Genomic DNA, 19,181 nt, shown 5'->3' on the forward strand with positions numbered 1-19,181 from the left:
CTATTATTAGTTTATTACTCTTTTTCAAGGCTAAAGAAAATTTTTTATTCCCTAAATTAATAATTAATAAGTAGATTACTATTCCTACCCTCTCATTTTAAAAAATAATTCATGTTTATTAAAAAAGTTGTTAAAGAGAGTTACTTCTTATAAAAATACTAATTAAGGTTTTTTTTACCTCATTTACTATTTACTGCCTCCAGTTTATAATATAAATTTTATTAGAAGAAAAAATTTGTTTCAATTCATATTTTTTCAGAAGTAGAAAGCAACATCTGTTAATGCTTTTCAATTTTATGATCTACCGTCAAACTTTTTCTTTTATTTATATGCTTCTTTTAATGAAAAGAGAAATTGAGAGAATAAATAAATAAAAATATTTTAAAACAATCTCATTATATTTTGATCAATAAAAGAAAACAAAGAAAAGCAAAATTAGCTAATTTATTATTATAATAACAATAATAATTTGCAAAAGATGTGGGGCATAGGTTTGGAGTGTTGAAAAACTTTTGAAACAATTTTGTAAAGCATATTTTTTGTGCTATCATTTAGGTTTCTTTTATACTGTTGTTTCCTTGGAGATGAAGAAAATGAAAGTATTCCCTTATTTCTTCGGGCCCCAAAGAAATTGTTATTTCAGCCTTTATATATCAAAGAGAAGACAAGATGTGATACACGTCTCACTAATTTGATTGGAATCAAAAAGGGAAAATATAATGCAATTAAAGATGGCTGAGCATTGATTAATGAAAGAAGGTTCTATGGTTGCTTCATATATATTCTCTGATCCCACACGAGGTACATCTTGATCCCATTTTGACATTGTTTCTTTCACTTTCGTGTTGGGCTCATTTCACTACAATAAAAGGCTTTTTAAGGGATTTTGGCCTTAGGCCATATAGTACATTAATTAATCATATGGTTTCATGCCAGCCTTTAAACCATAAAAGCCGAAAAGCTTCTCGAGTCCCTATTCACCTATCACTTTTCAAAATCCTTATTTCTCCACTTACCTTTTTTTTTTTTTTTAATCTTTATCTATATCTGTGTTATTTTTTTCTCCATTGATTTTTTTTCCTTCAAATTTCGAAACACCTTCTCTTGTGAAGAAGAAATGGAAAAGGATAATGCAAGTGAAGATGAGATTATGAGACTCAATGTTGTGGCTTCCAACTCTCTCCATCCATCCCTAAACTCACCATCATAAGGATCAAGGGGACTATAGCAGAGAGAGATTTGCAGATAATAATGCAAGTGAAGAACAGGGATCACTCTCTTACAAGTAAAGGGCCATGGAAAGCTGAGGAAGACGAAGTGCTTCTTTGATTCAGATTATTATTTTTTCCTTTGAATCATTTAGTTCATTCAACCCTGAACCTAAATGCCCTTTCACCTCCATTTTTCACACGGCTCATCTCATTCCTACTCATATTGAGCAATGAGTCACTTCATCTCATCTCAGATTAAACAAATAAAAAATTAAAACATGTTGAGAGCATATAATTTTTCTTTCCATGAAACGCCCAAAAAGTTCAAAAAAGAAAATACTATGTTGATGACTTTGATCAAATTAATTTTTAATACAATTGTGACTTTAATTAGATTAACCTCATATATTGTCCATCATGGAGTCTCATGTTATCCTTAAATCTTAACATGTGGTGGCCTCTGTCTATTATAAGACCTGTGTAACCAAATACTTCACTAAAATGAAAAAGTTGTTAAATAATCATCTAAATTTTTAGTTGAAAATGAAAAAAAAATATTCAAATTTATTTCAGATCGTGCCAAATAACTTGTGTTTTGATTAATTGTTGGTTAATATGCCTTATATTATTAATAGTACAGAGGCCACTGCATGTTAAGATTTTTTTTGGTGACAAAGGCCAAAGGTCAGAGAAGAATTACAAACTAACGAAATAAATCAAGTGCAGCGACGTCTTCTTGGAGAATCTCTTGATCCAGACTCATCGCTGTAAGTTTATCAGCACAACGATTTCCTTCAAAGTCACACTTAAAAATTAATTCAATCAAAGTCTTTAACATAATATTTTGAACTTTCTGGGTGGCTCATGGAAAGAATATTGTATGCCCTCAATATGTTTCATTTTTCTATTTATTTAATCGAAGATGAGACGAAGTGGCTCAATATGAGTCGGCATGAGATAAAACGTATTTCAGAGCGCTCATATAATGAATTTGTTGACGAACTTTTTCAAAGAAAAATAATTATGAGATTTAAAGAGATCATTAGCATAAATTATAGGCAATATTAAAAAGGAATAAAGCTTGTTAATTTCATTAGCGTAGATTAACAAGTTACAATTACAACCTAAACATTTGATTATTACTTTTCTGGTTCTTACTATAGGACCCAATTGTTGAGTTAGTTTTGATCCTAAATATAAGACCCATTTCTCATATTTATCAATTTTCTCTAAATTATCCCTATGGATACTCTCTCAACCATAATCAAGTAGAAGAGGAAGAGGGAGTATTAAGAAAGATGATTATGGTATTTTAGGAAAAACATGTCCCATTTCTTATAATTAACTAACTTACCTAACTTCCTTAATCTAATCAAATTAGTTAAATAGGTCCTATGTTAAGGACCGGAGGAGTACTTGTGGTTGAATGTGCCTAATCTTTCTTCTTCTTCTTTTTGTGTGTCAAAGAATGTGCCTAATCTAGAAGCCATTACATATCAAGATTTAAGAACACGAGACTCCATAATGGACCATTATGAGGTTAGTATAAAGGAAAACTATGTTCTAGGTCCTTATAGTTTCAGTCAAATTTCGTCAAGGTCCCTAGAGTCTATTTTTTCGGATATGGGTCCTTGTAGTTCAAAACCGTTAAGCTTTAACTCCTTCTGTTAATTAATGCTGACATGGGAGAACGTGGTGGAAGCCTTCAGCGATGGTAAGCTAGAAGTCACTGAAGACAAATATGCTCTGTTCATCCCCAATGCTCTACTAAAACAGGGTTGAACTACTGGGAATTACAATCTGGCGGTGTCTCTCTTGCTGCCTCTACATGAAGTTTTCAGCCATCGCGTTTGATCTTATTCTATGGAGAATGTCCTGTTTTAAACAGAATTTTTGTAGAAGTTTTCAGTTTTTTTTTTTTATATTGACAACTATGTTGATTATACGATCAGTGTAAAAGAGTAAGTTCAACGGTAGTAAAATTAAAAAAAAAAAAAAAAACAGATGGATCGTTACTACCAAAACAGCCTTCACTGCGGTATGATGATCCAGTCCCTTCCTCTCCTCTCAATTTTCTTTCTTTACTTTCTCCGTCTCTCCCTTTCTGCTTCTTAACTCTCTCTCTCTCTTTCGTCTTCCAGCCACCTATTAACTTGTTAGAACGTCGCCATATCTGTATGTATATAGCTTTAATTAAAGCTAAGTCCTGTGTATATATCCGTGTTGCTTCTGGGTTTTTCCAGAGGTTTTTCAATTTTTTTTCAGTTTTTTTTTGGCCAGGGGACAACTCCAAACTGTATCTCATTAAAGTAAGCCATATATATTCATTTCTTTATTCCAAAGTTAGTGTTGCTCTCATCTGGAATCATTCTGAGTCTCCTTTCCTTGAAGACCAAGGAAAACCAAAGTATTTTCTTCTCTATTATTGGGGCCCAAAATATTTGTTATTATTTAGCTTTAACATGTCAAACAGAAGAAAGAAGCATGTGATAAAAGTCATTCTTCCAAATCCATGTCACAACAATACACACACACACGCACTAGTATATATAGGCTCTGTTTGAATTAGTATTTGAAATTACTCATAAATACATTTTATATAAATCGAGATAAAATTCCTCTCACATATGTATCATGTATTTTATAAATCACGATTGAAAAATTACTTAGAAGCCATTTCAAACTGGCCCATAATAAATTTTATGTCTCTTTATCATTATATTCTTCTTTAGATCCCCCCCCCCAAAATTTCTCATATGTTCATTTTAGTCTTAATGTAAGAAGTAATCAACTCCCCCTAATTAGCCATCCATGACAAAATTTGAAGAACGAAAGATATTTATTAATAATTTGTCATGTCACTTAATTAATAAATATAGATGTAAGCATCTAATTAATTACTGTAAATATTGTGAGAAGTGAAATTAGAGATAGAAACTTTACGTTTGGGGCCTATTGAAAAGGTTTTAGTAGTTTGTGCTAAGTCTTAAAACTTGAATCTCATTATTACAAATTCTAAAGAGTTTGACTCTAAAGTGACCCCTCTGGCCATGATCCAACCTTCATCACATAATTTCAAGATCATTCCAGAAGAATATTGAAAACATGTTGTTGGACAATTTGGACGGAACAAAAACATAGCATAACACAAAGCCAGAGAAAGGAAAACAGAAGGCTAAAGACCCGTTTGGTATAAAGAATAAATTAGAATGGAAATGAATAGAAAAGAATGGGAAGCAAGCAAATGAAAAATTGCCGATCGACCGCCTGTTTGGTATGCAATGGAATGAAAAATGGATTGATGAAAATACTATGTTTGATTGGATAAAAATATGATAGAATAGGAAAAAGCGAGAAATAAATGTCTTTAATGCCCTTGATTTAAAACAATACTAAGATAATTACTTATTTATTATTAGTAATGAAAATATTAAGATAATTATTTATGGATAGATAATTTTTAATAATCAATAATAATAATTTAATAATGATGATTTTTGTTATTATAGTAATCAAATCTATTTGGTATGATGTACTCTTATTATTATTATTATTATTATTATTATTATTATTATTATTATTATTATTATTATTATTATTATAAATAAGGATCAAATAAAAAATTAATTAAATAAATTCGAATTTGTTGAGGATATTCAGCGGCACATGTGCTTCTCAGCCTTACTTCCTCCTCTACTATTCACTGCAACCTTTTTCTTAATTTCCTATGAATCTGAACAGATTTTAAAGTTTTCATCCTCATTTCGTTCTCTTCCATAAATTTCGGCAAGTCAGAGCTTCATGATTTTGAATCTCAGATGACTCCACCGGAATCAGTTAGCGGCGGAGAATGCTAAGTCATCGGCAACAATCAAAACCAAAGAAGAAGCGGACGTGAAGAACCAACCAACAAAAGACAAGCAATTCTGTAGTGGAGATGGGCAAGCGAATAAGGAAGACGGTTGAGCGGTGGTTGCGAGAGAACCTTCGAACATGGATGAAGAAGATGAAGGGGCTATTTGGGAATTTCTGACCTTGAAAAATTGTTTTCCACCGAAAATGGGAGGAAGAAGGCTTCCCATGGATGAGGGAAAATTTCACCGCCGCCGGAAAATGCTCTTTCGAAAAAATGGTGCACCAACCATACTCAGGAAAGGAAAATGAGCCATTTTCCATTTCCCAGGCCACATTTTTTGGCCACCAAACGGGCCCTATTTTCTTAAAGAGCCACAGAAAATCTGAGATTCTGGATTCATAGCACTATGCATTGTTCTAAAGCCTAGAATGATTAAGGAAAAGTCTTGTGTTGGAGTTGATCTATGTTTTACTACATCTTATTCTTAATATAAGACCTTATTTAATTTTTATTTTGATCCTAAATATAAGACCCTAATTTACTTTGTCTATCATATTTATATATTTTTCTCCAAGATAGTCCTTTTAACAATGGTAATTCTACACAACACACTTAATTAGCAAGGATTAGAAAAAGCAACATATATTTATTATAAATAACTAACTTAATTTCTTTTATTAATCTCTCCAAATTAGTCAACTAGCTTTTATAATTAAGATTGAATGTAGTATTAAAGAATATGTCTGTTACTGGAAGCTTTGTAAGGACAGTGCAAATGATGTGGATGGGACCTAGAAACGGTGTCTGGGATTCATATATTCAACATCTTTTAATTTTTTAAAATCATGGTTTTACTATAAAACCATGGTTTTGTGGTAAGTGAAATTTTTTCGCTTTTTGAACCAATGTCGTCAGCGAAATTGTTTGCTCCATCAGTGTCATCTTCACGCCTTCCCCTCTCCCTGATTCTTTTATCTTTTGACCTATTCTCCTTCCCCATGAAATAATATTTTTCTGTTGAAAAAAATTATTTATTTTTCCATAAACATAATCTTATATTATATATATATTAATAATTACTACCTTCGGTCTTTAATATAAGACCTCATTTAACTTTTATTTTAGTCCTAAGTTTATTATTCTTATCCTTAATATAGGACCTAATTAGAGAGTTAATATTGGTCTTAAATATAAGATTATTACTCTGGTTCTTAATATAGAACCTAATTGGAGAGTTAATATGTAGATAAGGTTTTAAACTTTCATTGAAGAAAAGCTTTGACCAGATTGGTAATATGTAGTTTAAAAAAAACCTTACAAATGTTCTATATCGATACAACATCTTAATTATTACGACACTTCTTTATTTAGTTTTCTATAAACAAATTTAATCTTATTTTTTATAAATATATATACACATTAATTATTTATTGATTACATTTTCTTATATATTATTAATTATGTTGATAAGAAATATATTATTAATAAATTTATTTCTTCAAATTAAAATATATCATAAAATATATCTTTTATGTAATTATCATATTAACGTATGCTTTTTTTAGTAATTTATATATATAAAAAGTGTTTTTGATAACAACTATCTAAACACTCTCACTTCTCAAAATTACTTTTTCACAAAATCTATTCTTCACAGAATCTATTCTCTAAACCATGATTTGGTTTCATCCAAACACCCATCAATATATCTGTATTCCTTTGCTCTATATATTTCTTATTAGATTATTTAATTAAAAATAATAATTGACTTTTGATGATAAAAGTATAATTCAAATTTTAAAAAAAATATTTATTATATTATTATTAAAAACTATTTCCAAAAACTTGAATAGGAATATGATTCAATTGAGGTTTGTCCATTCTTTAGTTCCAAAGGATAAGGAGGAGCTCAAGGCTTTCCGAGCAAGCTTCAGAAAGCAGATTCCAATTTTATGTATCTGATCTTTAAGACATGTTTGATCTATTTAAAAAAAAACATAACTATCTATAGCTGATTCTTAAACTGTACATGAAGCCTTTCTTACTGGCTACATCCAAAGCTTCAGAGCATTTTTAGTTTACTTTTTAAATATTCTGACATGGCATTCCAACTAGAACTATAATTCAGAAGCGTCAGTCATAATCAGAATTGAAATGTAAAATAGATCAACAAATAAAACTAGCACATTAATTCAAATAGATGTTACTTGAAGTAATTGGTTGGATTCATTCTAATAAGATACTATATCTAGTGCTTAATATTATCATACCAAAAAATACATTAATCCTCTGATATCTCAGCTTGCATGTATCTGCCTCCTTTGTATGAGTGAAGATGACAATGTCTCCTAATTTTTTTGCGAGTATCTGCCTCCTTTGCATGAGTGAAAATGCCTATATCTACTAATTTTTGTGCAATTGGACAATCTTGCTTGTGAAGAAAGATCACTTTCTTGAACTGTGATTCAGGTGTATGCGCCTAAGTGATCTTATATTATCTAGTCTGTTACAAAGTTGTAAATCAGTTGGTTACTGGTTGTGTTATGACTATCTACTTTGCAATTGTGTTGTCAAACTTGATTACTTGGTTTTTGGTCTCATAGATTCCCAATTAATGTTTGTAACCTAACAGATTTGTGTTGGGCATTGAACGGTTCTTTGACAGAGAAAACAAAGATGCTTTGTTCACCCCAATGCTCTACTAAAGTAATCATTTCTTTTAACTGAAAAGAGTTGAATTGTTATGAATTACGATCTACGATGTCTCCTTTAGTGCCCCTACAAAAAGTTTTCAGCCATTGTGTTGGATCTTATTCTATTGATGTCAATATCCTCAGTCCTTATTGATATAGAGGATTCAGTGGAAGTTCCAAGCAATCCTCACAAGAGAATGGCAAGTCGCTAAGCAGAAATAAAGGGCATCTACCTTCAGAAATTATCTAAGCCACATTCTAAGACCCTCATATGTAGACTTTTAGGCCACCAACTAATTAGGTTATTAACACTTGCAACTAATTAATCACCTTACTAATTCAACTTTCCAACTGTGACTACTAATATTCTAGCATGGCAATTCAAAAGCATCAGTCACAATCAGAATTACAACAAAAAGGGATTAATTAGCATATAAAACTAGAAAACTGTGAGTCGTTCTGTTTTGTTTTAATGATATTATACCTTTTCTGACAAAAAAAAAACATGTTATTACTTGAAGTTGGAATCATCACAAGCGCCTTTTAAATGTCTGGCGAATATTTAATTTGCGCCTCTAACAGAAGACTTTTGATCCCCACTGCCAAAAAAAAAAAGTTCAGTGTAATGATATATGAAAAGTAGTTCTAATATATATATAATAATAGTTTATAGGTTTTAGTTGTTAATGTGTTCTTTCCAATATTAGATTTATATTAATTGATGTTGTCCTGTGAATAAATGCAAGAAATGTATAACTACACATCCTTATGCTATTTTTTAGGATAAGGATGATGCACGCCATTAACTATTTGCAATGGAGCTTTATTTTTTAAGGAAAATTTTAACGGTTACATTCACATTTTCCCATCTTTTCTGATGATATGAGCTTAACAAGTTAGTTGTTATCTGTTATGATGACAAAGCTGAAAACAAAGTAGGCAGATAGTTTTTTTACACAAGCTAAACTAAAGTTCTGTTTGTTTGTGCTAGAAAGTTTGGAGCTGTTTTTGCATCTATACTGGTCTCAATATAATATTCACTGCATTGTACTGCGTTCTCTTTGGATAATAGATATTTTCTATTAATTTAGAGCATTTAATTTCAAGCCTTTGATGGGATTAAGTGGAAAGTTGTCTTAAAAGGCTTAGATTATTGATTAAGATAGAAGTAAACCATCCCTGCATTGTTGCTGAAATTTTCGAACATCAAGAGCTCATTTTTATGTGTGACAATGTGTCATCTTTGTAGTTCAACTCACTCATAAATGCCATATTCTCATTGCCGGCCACAGTGGCTTTGATCGTGGTGGTGTTCCTTGACAACACGCTCAAGGTGGAAAAGTCAAAGAAAGATAGAGGGATGACATGGTGGGCAAAGTTCAGAAAGTTTAATGGAGATAGCAGAAATGAATAGTTCTATACGTTGTGATTTTTTCCACCTACTTGATATTCATAAGAATGAGAAACACAGATATATAAATCTTGAAGTCATGGCAGGTATGATGAGTAATATTCTTTCTTCACAACCATCCCTCCATTTTTTTTAACTTGGTCCCACTTAGGATTACAAAACATTTGGATTCATGCTCTGTAGATTCAATAAAGAGAACATTTGTGTTTCTAGCTTTAGTACCTTTTCAAAACTCTCAACTCTCAAGACTATTTCTAATTTATAGTTACATTCTTTTATGGAACTTTCTTCAAGTGTATCAATCCATGAATGTAAAGAATCCTAGTTGCTTATATATGTTTGCTAAAGTATACTTTATTAGATGAATAAAAAGGGGAGAAAACAGCAGGACTTTGGTTTATAATAGGTGGACTATGAATGATATTTTTATTTTTAAATTAAACACAAGGAAGTTTTGTTATATTCTTTTTATAGTTATCACTTATCACTGTTCCTTGTGAAGGCCGGATGTAATCTAATTCTTGTGTTTTTATAACATAATCTAATTCTATATGATCATGGAATCTAATAATGCTCAAATTAACAATATAAGATATCATATATTTATAAATGAAACATAAAAGAAAATCATAACATACGTTGTTGTTGAAATGTCCAAATATATACAATAATTTAGTTGTAATGTAACTAGCTTATGTCTTGCCTAACAATATTTTTTAAAATTAAGTTGCATGAATGAAAATTATGACAATTAGAGTTATCAAATAAATGGCGGAGCTCACAACTCGAGCTGATGTGTTTGAAATTTCTTAAAACAAAAGATAATAAAGTATACATTAGCAAGACATAAATTAGTTACATTACAACCAGATAACTTATTTATTTTTCAATTTCTGTCTTTGATGAAAAATATTTTAAATTTATCTAATTTTATTAGTGTTGAATTTTTATTCATAAATATTACATAAATGTTCCCTTTAATGATATTTTTCTCTTAAAAATTGTTTTAATTTTATACAAAATGTTGGCAATTGTTGAAAAATTTACAATTATTTACAGTCATCAAATTGATGGACTGGATTATAAAGTTTAGAACCTTCGAAACAGATTCGTTTACAATTTAAAAGTATGTTATCCTTTTTTTTCTTTTTTAATTTGAGAAAGCTCTTTTGGAATGATTTTTTCTTCATCAAAATGAATATAGAATTGTGATTATATTTTTTTAAATAATAATAACTATATTACGAACTTGAAATAGAGAATAAGATAAAAAATCATTGATTGATACAATATTTGAAACAAAATAAGCAGTGGACACAAGAGCCACGCAATTATTGTATTTTGTGTACATTGTTGAATATAATCACATAACTTCAGAGTAAAGTTATATCTACATTTTCATCTATTTTCAACACAATAATACAAATCCAACACATTTTCACAGACATAAAACCCAGTAAAACACATGCAGATAAAGAAACCAATAGAAGATCCAAAGCTCAAATCACTCCTTCATTATCTAACTTTCTAATTTGATCTCCACGGCTGACAAAAGTCAAAAACAATTAATTAGCAGCCTAATCAAAATGGAACATAGACAAAATAAAAACCAATAAACTTATTTATTCTACACAATTTTCAAAATTTTCCTTGGATAATGTGTACTAAACTACAACTAATTATGCTTATAATGATGAGAAATAATGTGTTACTACGAATGCGAAAATGGTGGAAATTCATTATTTTTTAGTTCTATATAATTATTCAACTTCTAATATTACCATAACATGTCACTTATTTAATACGAGTACATTATTATGATTTTGACATGACGACCATTATATAGACAAGGAAAAATTTTTGGGAGTGATTGCAATTTCTTAAAAAACAAATAGAGCGATGTGTGTGTGGGTGTTAAGATAGAATTTTTTTCTTCTAATCAAAGACCTTTTTTTTTTTCCATATAACGATAGAAATTGTAATGCACAAAATTATTTCATTGATTAAATATGATAGTAGTTTGAAATAAAAAGTGTAGCTACCAACCTGATGACGAGGGCTTGTCTTCTAATGGGATTTTTGAGATTTTTGATATGTTTGGACAATCTTCTATTGTTATAGTACCAGAAAGGAGGTTGGATTCATAACCTTCATAAATCTCTCTCAACTTTGGCAAATTACTGAGCTTCAAATAATTTAGTTCAGGAAACAGCCTTTGATGATGATGAGCAGCTACTTCACCTTCATAAGCTTCAACAACCCCCTCCAATTCACAGCAATTCGCTATATATAATTTCTTCAATGAAGGACAATGAGATGCTAGAGAATATGAGAACACCCTTCTCACTTTGTGACAACGAGATATAAAAATGGTCTCAAGTTTGGGGAAGCAACGAGTGGGAGTAGTAGACAGATTCTTAAGTGACTCTTCACAAAATATTCCCTCCCATTCATTGCATCCGTTTACATCAAGTTCCCTCAACTCTGGAAGGCTTGTAACGACAGCAACAGTGAATATATTTCTTAATCTCGGACATTCCAACAGTGTAATCTCTTCAAGTCTATAGAAGCTCAAAATTTGTATGGGATCTTTCCAGATATATTCTAATTCCGGTAGATCTTCTAACCATGTAGAACACAATTCTGACTTTACCGCTCTCATTTTATCATTCTCATGTTTCTGTGAAGTAAATATATTCAATGATTAGATGAAAATTCAACATATGGATTATGTATACACACACATGAACCACATAAATTTAATGGCACTGTAACATTAAAAAGTCAACCCCATTCATTTCACATATTCATAAAACTGTAATAAGATAAGCTCAGTAAGATGAATTTTATTAAGTTAGACTTTTCTTATACATATTATTGATGGTCCAATGTGAAATATATATATAGACACACACACATACACAATGTATGATCTATAAATATGCATCGACGTTGATTTATTTCAAATCAAACAGTCTTGGACAAGTCATACTTTCCATGATAAAGAACCGCTCACAAAAACAAAAAATGATTCGGCAACCAAGCATTAATGGGAACATTGCTAATACTTCAAGTAATTTCCAGCTTGATTTCATGATGAGAAGACTGCTTCATAGACACAAAATATTAAATAAAATGTGAAATGATTATTGCTTTTCGTTAGAATATAGTCTTGCTACTCGTATATATCGTTTCATAGTAAACACAAATTTTCAAATAAATTTAAAAAGTAAACAAGAGGAAAGGAAAAAAGGTCCTGTAAAAAGAATTTTCTCACGTCCAAAGAAAATGAGAAAATATTTCCACTGATTCATTCTTAACAAAAACAACCATGAATAAGTACTTTTTGTAATAAGAAAGAAGTTATTTCTCAATTTTATGTTTGATAAATAATTTAAAAGACATTTATCAATTTTATCCATGAAAAATCACAAATAAAAAAAGGAATAGTGAGAGAAAACACTCACGTGAGAGAAGATCTCTCTCAATTTCGGCAATGACAACAAGCGTAAGTACTTCAGTTTGAGAAGTGGTAGCCGATCCCCATATGATGCTTCTTCAACAAGCCTCTCAAGTTCAGAACAATTTCGAATCAAAGGTTGCTGAGAGATTAAAGCATGCAATTAGACATATTAAATTGAAAGGAAAACATACAAATTTTAATAGCAATAAAAGATGCACACTAACAAAGACCTTTTTAACGTCCACAGAAAATTTAACAAATTGGTAGTTTATAGATATTATATCAACTCCAACTTATTCTAAATAAAATACAGTCCCACATAATTATTCGCTTGACAAAATAAAAATAAAAAATAAAAAAATGTTGTTCAGAAAAATAAAATTAATTATTTGACAAAAAAATTAAAATGAACTAAAGAGATTAAATTTTTTATCAAATTCATATGTGGAAAGATAAATTAAAAAATGCAGCATGCAAATAATATTTTGTAGTACTGAAAATAGAAAAAGAAAAAGAAAAATTTGAGCAGTTTAATCTTTAGTATTATAATGTAAATGCTAAATAAAAATTCTATGAAAAAGAGGTAGGTGAGCGAAAGAAAAATTTTATCAAAATGTTTGAAATCTCTAGACACCAATTTATATTATGCATTATAAGTATTTTCCGAATTGATCATTTAATGGCAAAATAAAAATAATGTACTTTTAAAATTGTGTTAACATAATCTCAACATGCGTTTTACCAGACTCAATCAATTTTTAGAGTAACATGGAAAATGTGTGACTGGCAAATATTGTATATACTTTTTACTACATGATTATGTTAATTCTCTATTATAACAACTATATCACATTTAATAAATAATATATATATATATATCTTTTTTTAACAAGAAGTACACATATTAAATATTTCTTGACCGACAAGAATTATTTGAACAAAAATACTAATATTAACTTAATTTTTAGCAGAAAAAGAAAGAGCCACAAAAAGGTATTTTCTCACATCAAAAAGAAAAGAAAAGCATGGCAAAAAAATTTGAAAGGGAAAAATATTTCTCTTAAAGTATGTGTAGTTTTTATATAATGCATCAACACTAATTTATTTTTGAATAAAAATAACTTTGAATAAGCACTTCCCACAATACATACCTAATAGCAAAAACAAAATGAAAAAGTCATTTACTTGACCAAAATGCAAAATACGAAATGTAAAATGTTACTGCATTTGACAAATAAAAGTTGTTATATATTTTAAAAAAAAGAAAAAGGAAATAATATTTTATTATCATGAAAATAAGGAAAACTCAAAAAATAGTTTCATCGTGCAGCCTGAATATATAGCCAAGAAAATTTAACAAAAGAGTGTCAAGAAAGAAAACTAACTACATAATGAAGAAAGTGCAGCAAAGACTTGCAGGTTGGAAAGCCAAGTGGATCTATTTAGCTGGTAGAACGTCCCTCTATCATCCAATGTTGGTGGAGGTTTGACGATGGTTCAGTCAAAAAAAGGGTTTCAATTGCTTGGTCCTTCTCTTAAGAACTCAACTGGGAAGGCTTCTGCCCACTTAGAATAGAAAGAATAGGAAGACAAACTAAAAAGAAAGATGGACAGAAAAAGAGAGAAACCTTACCCCGAAACAAGGGACTAAGGGCTAGGGGGTATGAGCTTAGGGGTTACGGGAAGACTTCGACGGCTTAGAAAGAGAAAAGGTACTCGCTCACTGGAGCAATAAAGAAAAGAAGCGTACGGCTTCACTAGGCAATGAGCCCGCATACACACGAACTCACTATAAGACTCACTTGCAACAATGGGAGAGACGGAATGCTTAGAAGAATGGAAGAAAAGATTCCAAGAACTACAGTAAGAAGGAAATCGAAATCCAGGGGAGGTCCTATTCCCTCTCTGTAGATTGTAGAAATTTTTATATCAAAAGGACCTCATAGAAATATTGTCTTATTCCTTATCTTGGTGTCAAGATTTCTAAACCGAAGTCTTTGATATCAGACACTGGCTTCTATGCATTTGCAAAGATGTTCAGGGGACCAGGTGTTGACCTGTCACCTATATCTGTTAAAATGATAAGGTCAGCTTGATTTTCAGTAGCTCTAATGCCGGTTATGAAGCAGATTGGTTGCTATTCGATTCGTATTTCTATGTGATTGAGGGGCGCCGGTTATAGAGGGTATTCTTCTAAGCCGACAGACATCAATCCTAATTAGTTTCGTCATATTTTTGTCGCGTACTCACCCAGTGGCATCTGTCCACCACCCATTCAGGTACAATAAAGTGAAGTCAAAAATAAAATAATTACTGTAGAAGTTATGTTTAATGATTATACAAATATATATTATACGATAACAAACAAAAAATTTTCAAATAAAAGGGAGATGTAAATTGAACATGGCTACTTGAGCAAATGCGTCAACATATATATATATATGGATTATTATTATTTCTAATATGCAATGATTCAAGAGAGACATTGCGGATTTGCTGGTCAAAGAAAAAAGAGAGAGAGACATTGCGGATGAGACTTACCTGTGGATGATCTTGCATATCATGAAGTAGTGGATCCCCATGTGCAGCTTCTTCACCAATAAGCCCCTCAAATTCAGAGCAACTGTCTATGTATATGAACTCTAGTGAAGGACAATGAGATGCCAGAGAATAAGATAACAACCATCTCACTTTGTTGCAATTATATATGTTAATCTTCTTAAGTTTGGGGAAGCAAATATTAGAAGAAGAGAGGTTTTTGAGTGATTCTTCACAAAATATTCCCTCCCATTCCTGGCAGTTATCTACTACAAGTCTTCTCAACTCTGGAAGGCTTGCAACAATAGCTAGAGTGAAAATACTTTTCAATTTTGGACAATCTGTTAGTGAAATATCTTCAAGTCTGTGGAGGCTCACAATTTGGGTGGGGCCCTTCCAAATATATTCCAATTCTGGTAGAACATCTAATTTTAATTCACTCAACTCTGAATCCAGCTTTAGAGGTTCTTGGGCTTTAATAGATTCTTCATCATCTTCTATTCTTCCTCTGACTTGGATTTCCATTATACCATTCTTTTTTCCACTCCTTTCAATTTCTAGACTTTTCAACCTTAGAAAAAGGATCAAGGATTGCTCATTTTGCAACTGATTGAACCTTTTTGCTATAACGCCCACATAAGCACTATCATTTTCCTTTCCCTGTAAATGTATTAAAATTAAAATTAAAATTATGAAATGGACTGATTATAACAACTTGCTTTTTACTCTAACTAGATTTGAGATTAAACCTAGTAAGTTTCTTATATTATATATTAATTATTGCCAACTATTGCTAGTAAATAATCCTCTTTAACAAGTAGGCAAATATATGTAATAACAATAAGGACTTCTTACCAAAACTTGAAATGAAAATATAAAAATTTTAATAGCAATAAAAGAGACACGGTAAGAGAGATCTTTTTAAATATCAAAAGAAAATTTAAGAAAAACATTTATCTTAAAATTTGGTATCCTAAATCATTATTTTATTGACAAAAATATAAAACAAAAAATTTAAAGTGCTGTTCGGAAGAATGAGATCAATTTTTTGATAATAAATTAAAATGAGCAAAAGACATTCAAGTTTTTATCAGATTCTTGTGTGGAAAGAAATAAAAAATACAATTTGTAAATAATTTTTTAATACTCCAAAAAGAAAGAGAAAAATACAAGTAGTAGTGTATTTTGGTTATAATACATAATTAGTAGTTAATCTTCCCTTTAACATTATGCAAAGTTCTCCAATTATATATGATTATGCATGTATCCTATATATTTTTAAAATATTATCATTGAGGTGCACTGCAAACTATATTTTATACTGAGGACTAGCAGTAGTACAAAGATATAGAATTTCATTATACAAACATTATTATATAGTTAAAAATCTTTAAGTCAAGAAAGAAACGACACTAATTTATAATATATTAGCTTCTTTAATTACCTTGTACAATTAATATATAGATCGTGATATAAATTATGATTTACCAAACTATTTTATGATAACAAACAACACTTTACTTTCATTTTGAAATCGATATTTTTTTTTGGGCCAAAATTTTGAAATTGATTTCATGTATTTTTTAAATGGTGATAATTAACATAATCTCAACATGTATTTAACAAACGAATATTCTATATTTGTTTTGCTACATGATTACATTCAACCTCTGTTATAACATTTAATTAATATATATATATATAAGTAGACATATTATATATTTCTTGACCAACACAAATATTTATTTGACCCAAAATTGAAATATGAACATACAATTGTTTAAGACAAAGAGAGGCACCGTTAAAAAGTGTTTTTTCACATCCACAGAAAAGCATGGCAGAAAAATCCAAATGAAGAAAGAAAGAATATTTTATATATGGAAAATGCATCAATGCCAATTTATTATAAATAGAACAACTTTGAATAAGTACTTCCCACAATAAATACTTGATGCCAAAAAAAATTTAATAAGAATTAATATGAAAAGTACAAAGCTTGAAGAAGCAATAGTATTTTGTTATCTTGAAAATAAAGCAAAACCCAAAAAGTAGTTTTATCGTGTAGCCTACATACGGAGCTCAGAAAACTTCACAATAAAAAGAGGCTTATACAGTTACAATGAACTCAAGTCAAAAATAAAATGGCTATTATACCTTACTAAAAATATTTTTTAATATATATTATACGATTGTAAACATGGCTATCTATAAATTAAAAAGAACGTAGAGGCAGAATAAATAAAAGAAAAATAACATGACTATTGTTGCCTATTGACAATATATATATATATATATATATTTGATAACACAATATATATATTTTTTTAATGCTTATATATACTGTTCGATCATAAGCACAGATTTTTCAAATTAACGAAAAAGGCAATATCTTCAATTTGTTATCGGAAAAAAAAAAGGTAGAGTGAGCAAAAAGAAAAAAAATCACCTACAAGTGAAATTATTAGCAGTTGCATGATTCTAGTTTTTTTTTTTCCAGCACAACCAAAAGGATATCAAATTTATGCGTGTCAAAAGAGAGAAGCAAAAAAATTCAGTTTAAAAATTAAATGAAAAGATAAATATTTTTCATCAAATGTGTGAATATGGACTATTATTTCTAATATGCAATGATTCAAGAGGAATTTTGCTTCATGGTCAAAAAAAAAAAAGAGGAATTTTGCGAATAATACTTACATATGGATAATATTGCTTATCATGAAGTAGTGGATCCCCATGTGCAGCTTCTTCATCAATGAGCCTCTCAAATTCAGAGCAATTGCTTATAATTATTTCCTTCAGTAAAGGACAATAAGAAGCTAGGGAACAAGACAATAGCCATTTCGCTTTGTCACAACGATAAATACGAAGTTTTCTCAACTTTGGCAGGCTCGTAATGGTGGCATGCGAGAAGATACAGATTCTCAATTCAGGACAACTCCGTATCCATAGCTCTTGTAACATGGGGAGAGAGCAGCCAATAGACGAATCTTGAAACACTTGTTCAAGACTATTCATTTCAAACAATGTTAAAGTGATCAAGCGTGAGAATACTTGTTGTGTTTGAAGAATGTTCACATCAGGGTTCTTGATGATGAATCTTTTCTCTTGACAGCATGATACCACTAAGTGCTTTATCTGAAAATTTGTATCTTTATAATCCCACTCACAGTTATCTAGCCAAAGGTGGTTTGCTCTAAGAATGAGATCTTTCATTGATGCATTCAAAGTAGAGACTCTAAAGCCTTGTATACATAAAGCTCTTAATGCTTCATCACAACCATCCAAATATTGTTGAAAAGAGTCATCCAAATATTCATAAATTAATCTGGAATCATAGATAACATACCTCTTCAAATTTGAAAGAGAGAGAATTTCTGGGATGACAGATTTGTGGTCCCAAAAGTATAATTCTTCAAGCTGCTCACATCTTCCAATTACTTCTAAAGGGCTTTTCTCAATTTGACAACCAAATATATCCAAAAGTTTCAGCATTTTCATATCTACAATTCCAATAGGTAATTCAGCAAATTGAGAACCACGTAAGTCAAGAATCTCCAATCCTTTAAGTTCACCCAAAAGAGATATGTCCCCCAAATTTTTCCCTCTAAGGCATAAGGTGTGAAGATTAGTTAATGATACAATTGATTGTGGAATTGAACAAAAAGTTGGATCCCACCTCCGCAATTCCCACTCAAATCCATGTCTTATGAGTGCCAAGACTTTGAGTGACTCCATTGCTCCAATATCTCGAATGAACTCATATGGTTGAAGTAGTAGAATCTCAAGTTTTGGAAAATGCAATTGTTTAGAGAGCTCGAGATCCTCATCCAAATTCCACAATGACACTGCCTTTGTATCTTCCAAACTTTGGTGGTTACCAATTAACATCTCTGAAATTTCTTGGTTGTCCACCAGAACTTCTTGACATTGCTCCTTTGCAATCCACAAGGCTACATCTCGAACCACATCATGCAATTTTACATGTGCCTGCTTACCGGTATGCATTAAC

At 30.4% G+C, this 19,181-nt stretch overlaps 1 protein-coding gene across 1 annotated transcript; it reads right to left on the reverse strand.

Moving 5' to 3' along the window:
- Positions 1–11,209: 11,209 nt before the first annotated feature.
- LOC114727602 (uncharacterized) lies at positions 11,210–19,177 on the reverse strand. Its single transcript, XM_028914296.1, has 4 exons — positions 17,867–19,177; positions 15,176–15,832; positions 12,639–12,773; positions 11,210–11,851 (listed from the first exon to the last, which is right to left on the reverse strand). The coding sequence occupies exons 1-4, from the start codon at positions 19,175–19,177 to the stop codon at positions 11,210–11,212; spliced, it is 2,745 nt and encodes a 914-aa protein (XP_028770129.1).
- Positions 19,178–19,181: the final 4 nt, after the last annotated feature.

Source organism: Neltuma alba, unplaced genomic scaffold (assembly GCF_004799145.2).
Source record: "Neltuma alba isolate B1F8T4 unplaced genomic scaffold, ASM479914v2 tig00012497_pilon, whole genome shotgun sequence".
In the NCBI taxonomy this organism is placed as follows: domain Eukaryota; kingdom Viridiplantae; phylum Streptophyta; class Magnoliopsida; order Fabales; family Fabaceae; genus Neltuma; species Neltuma alba.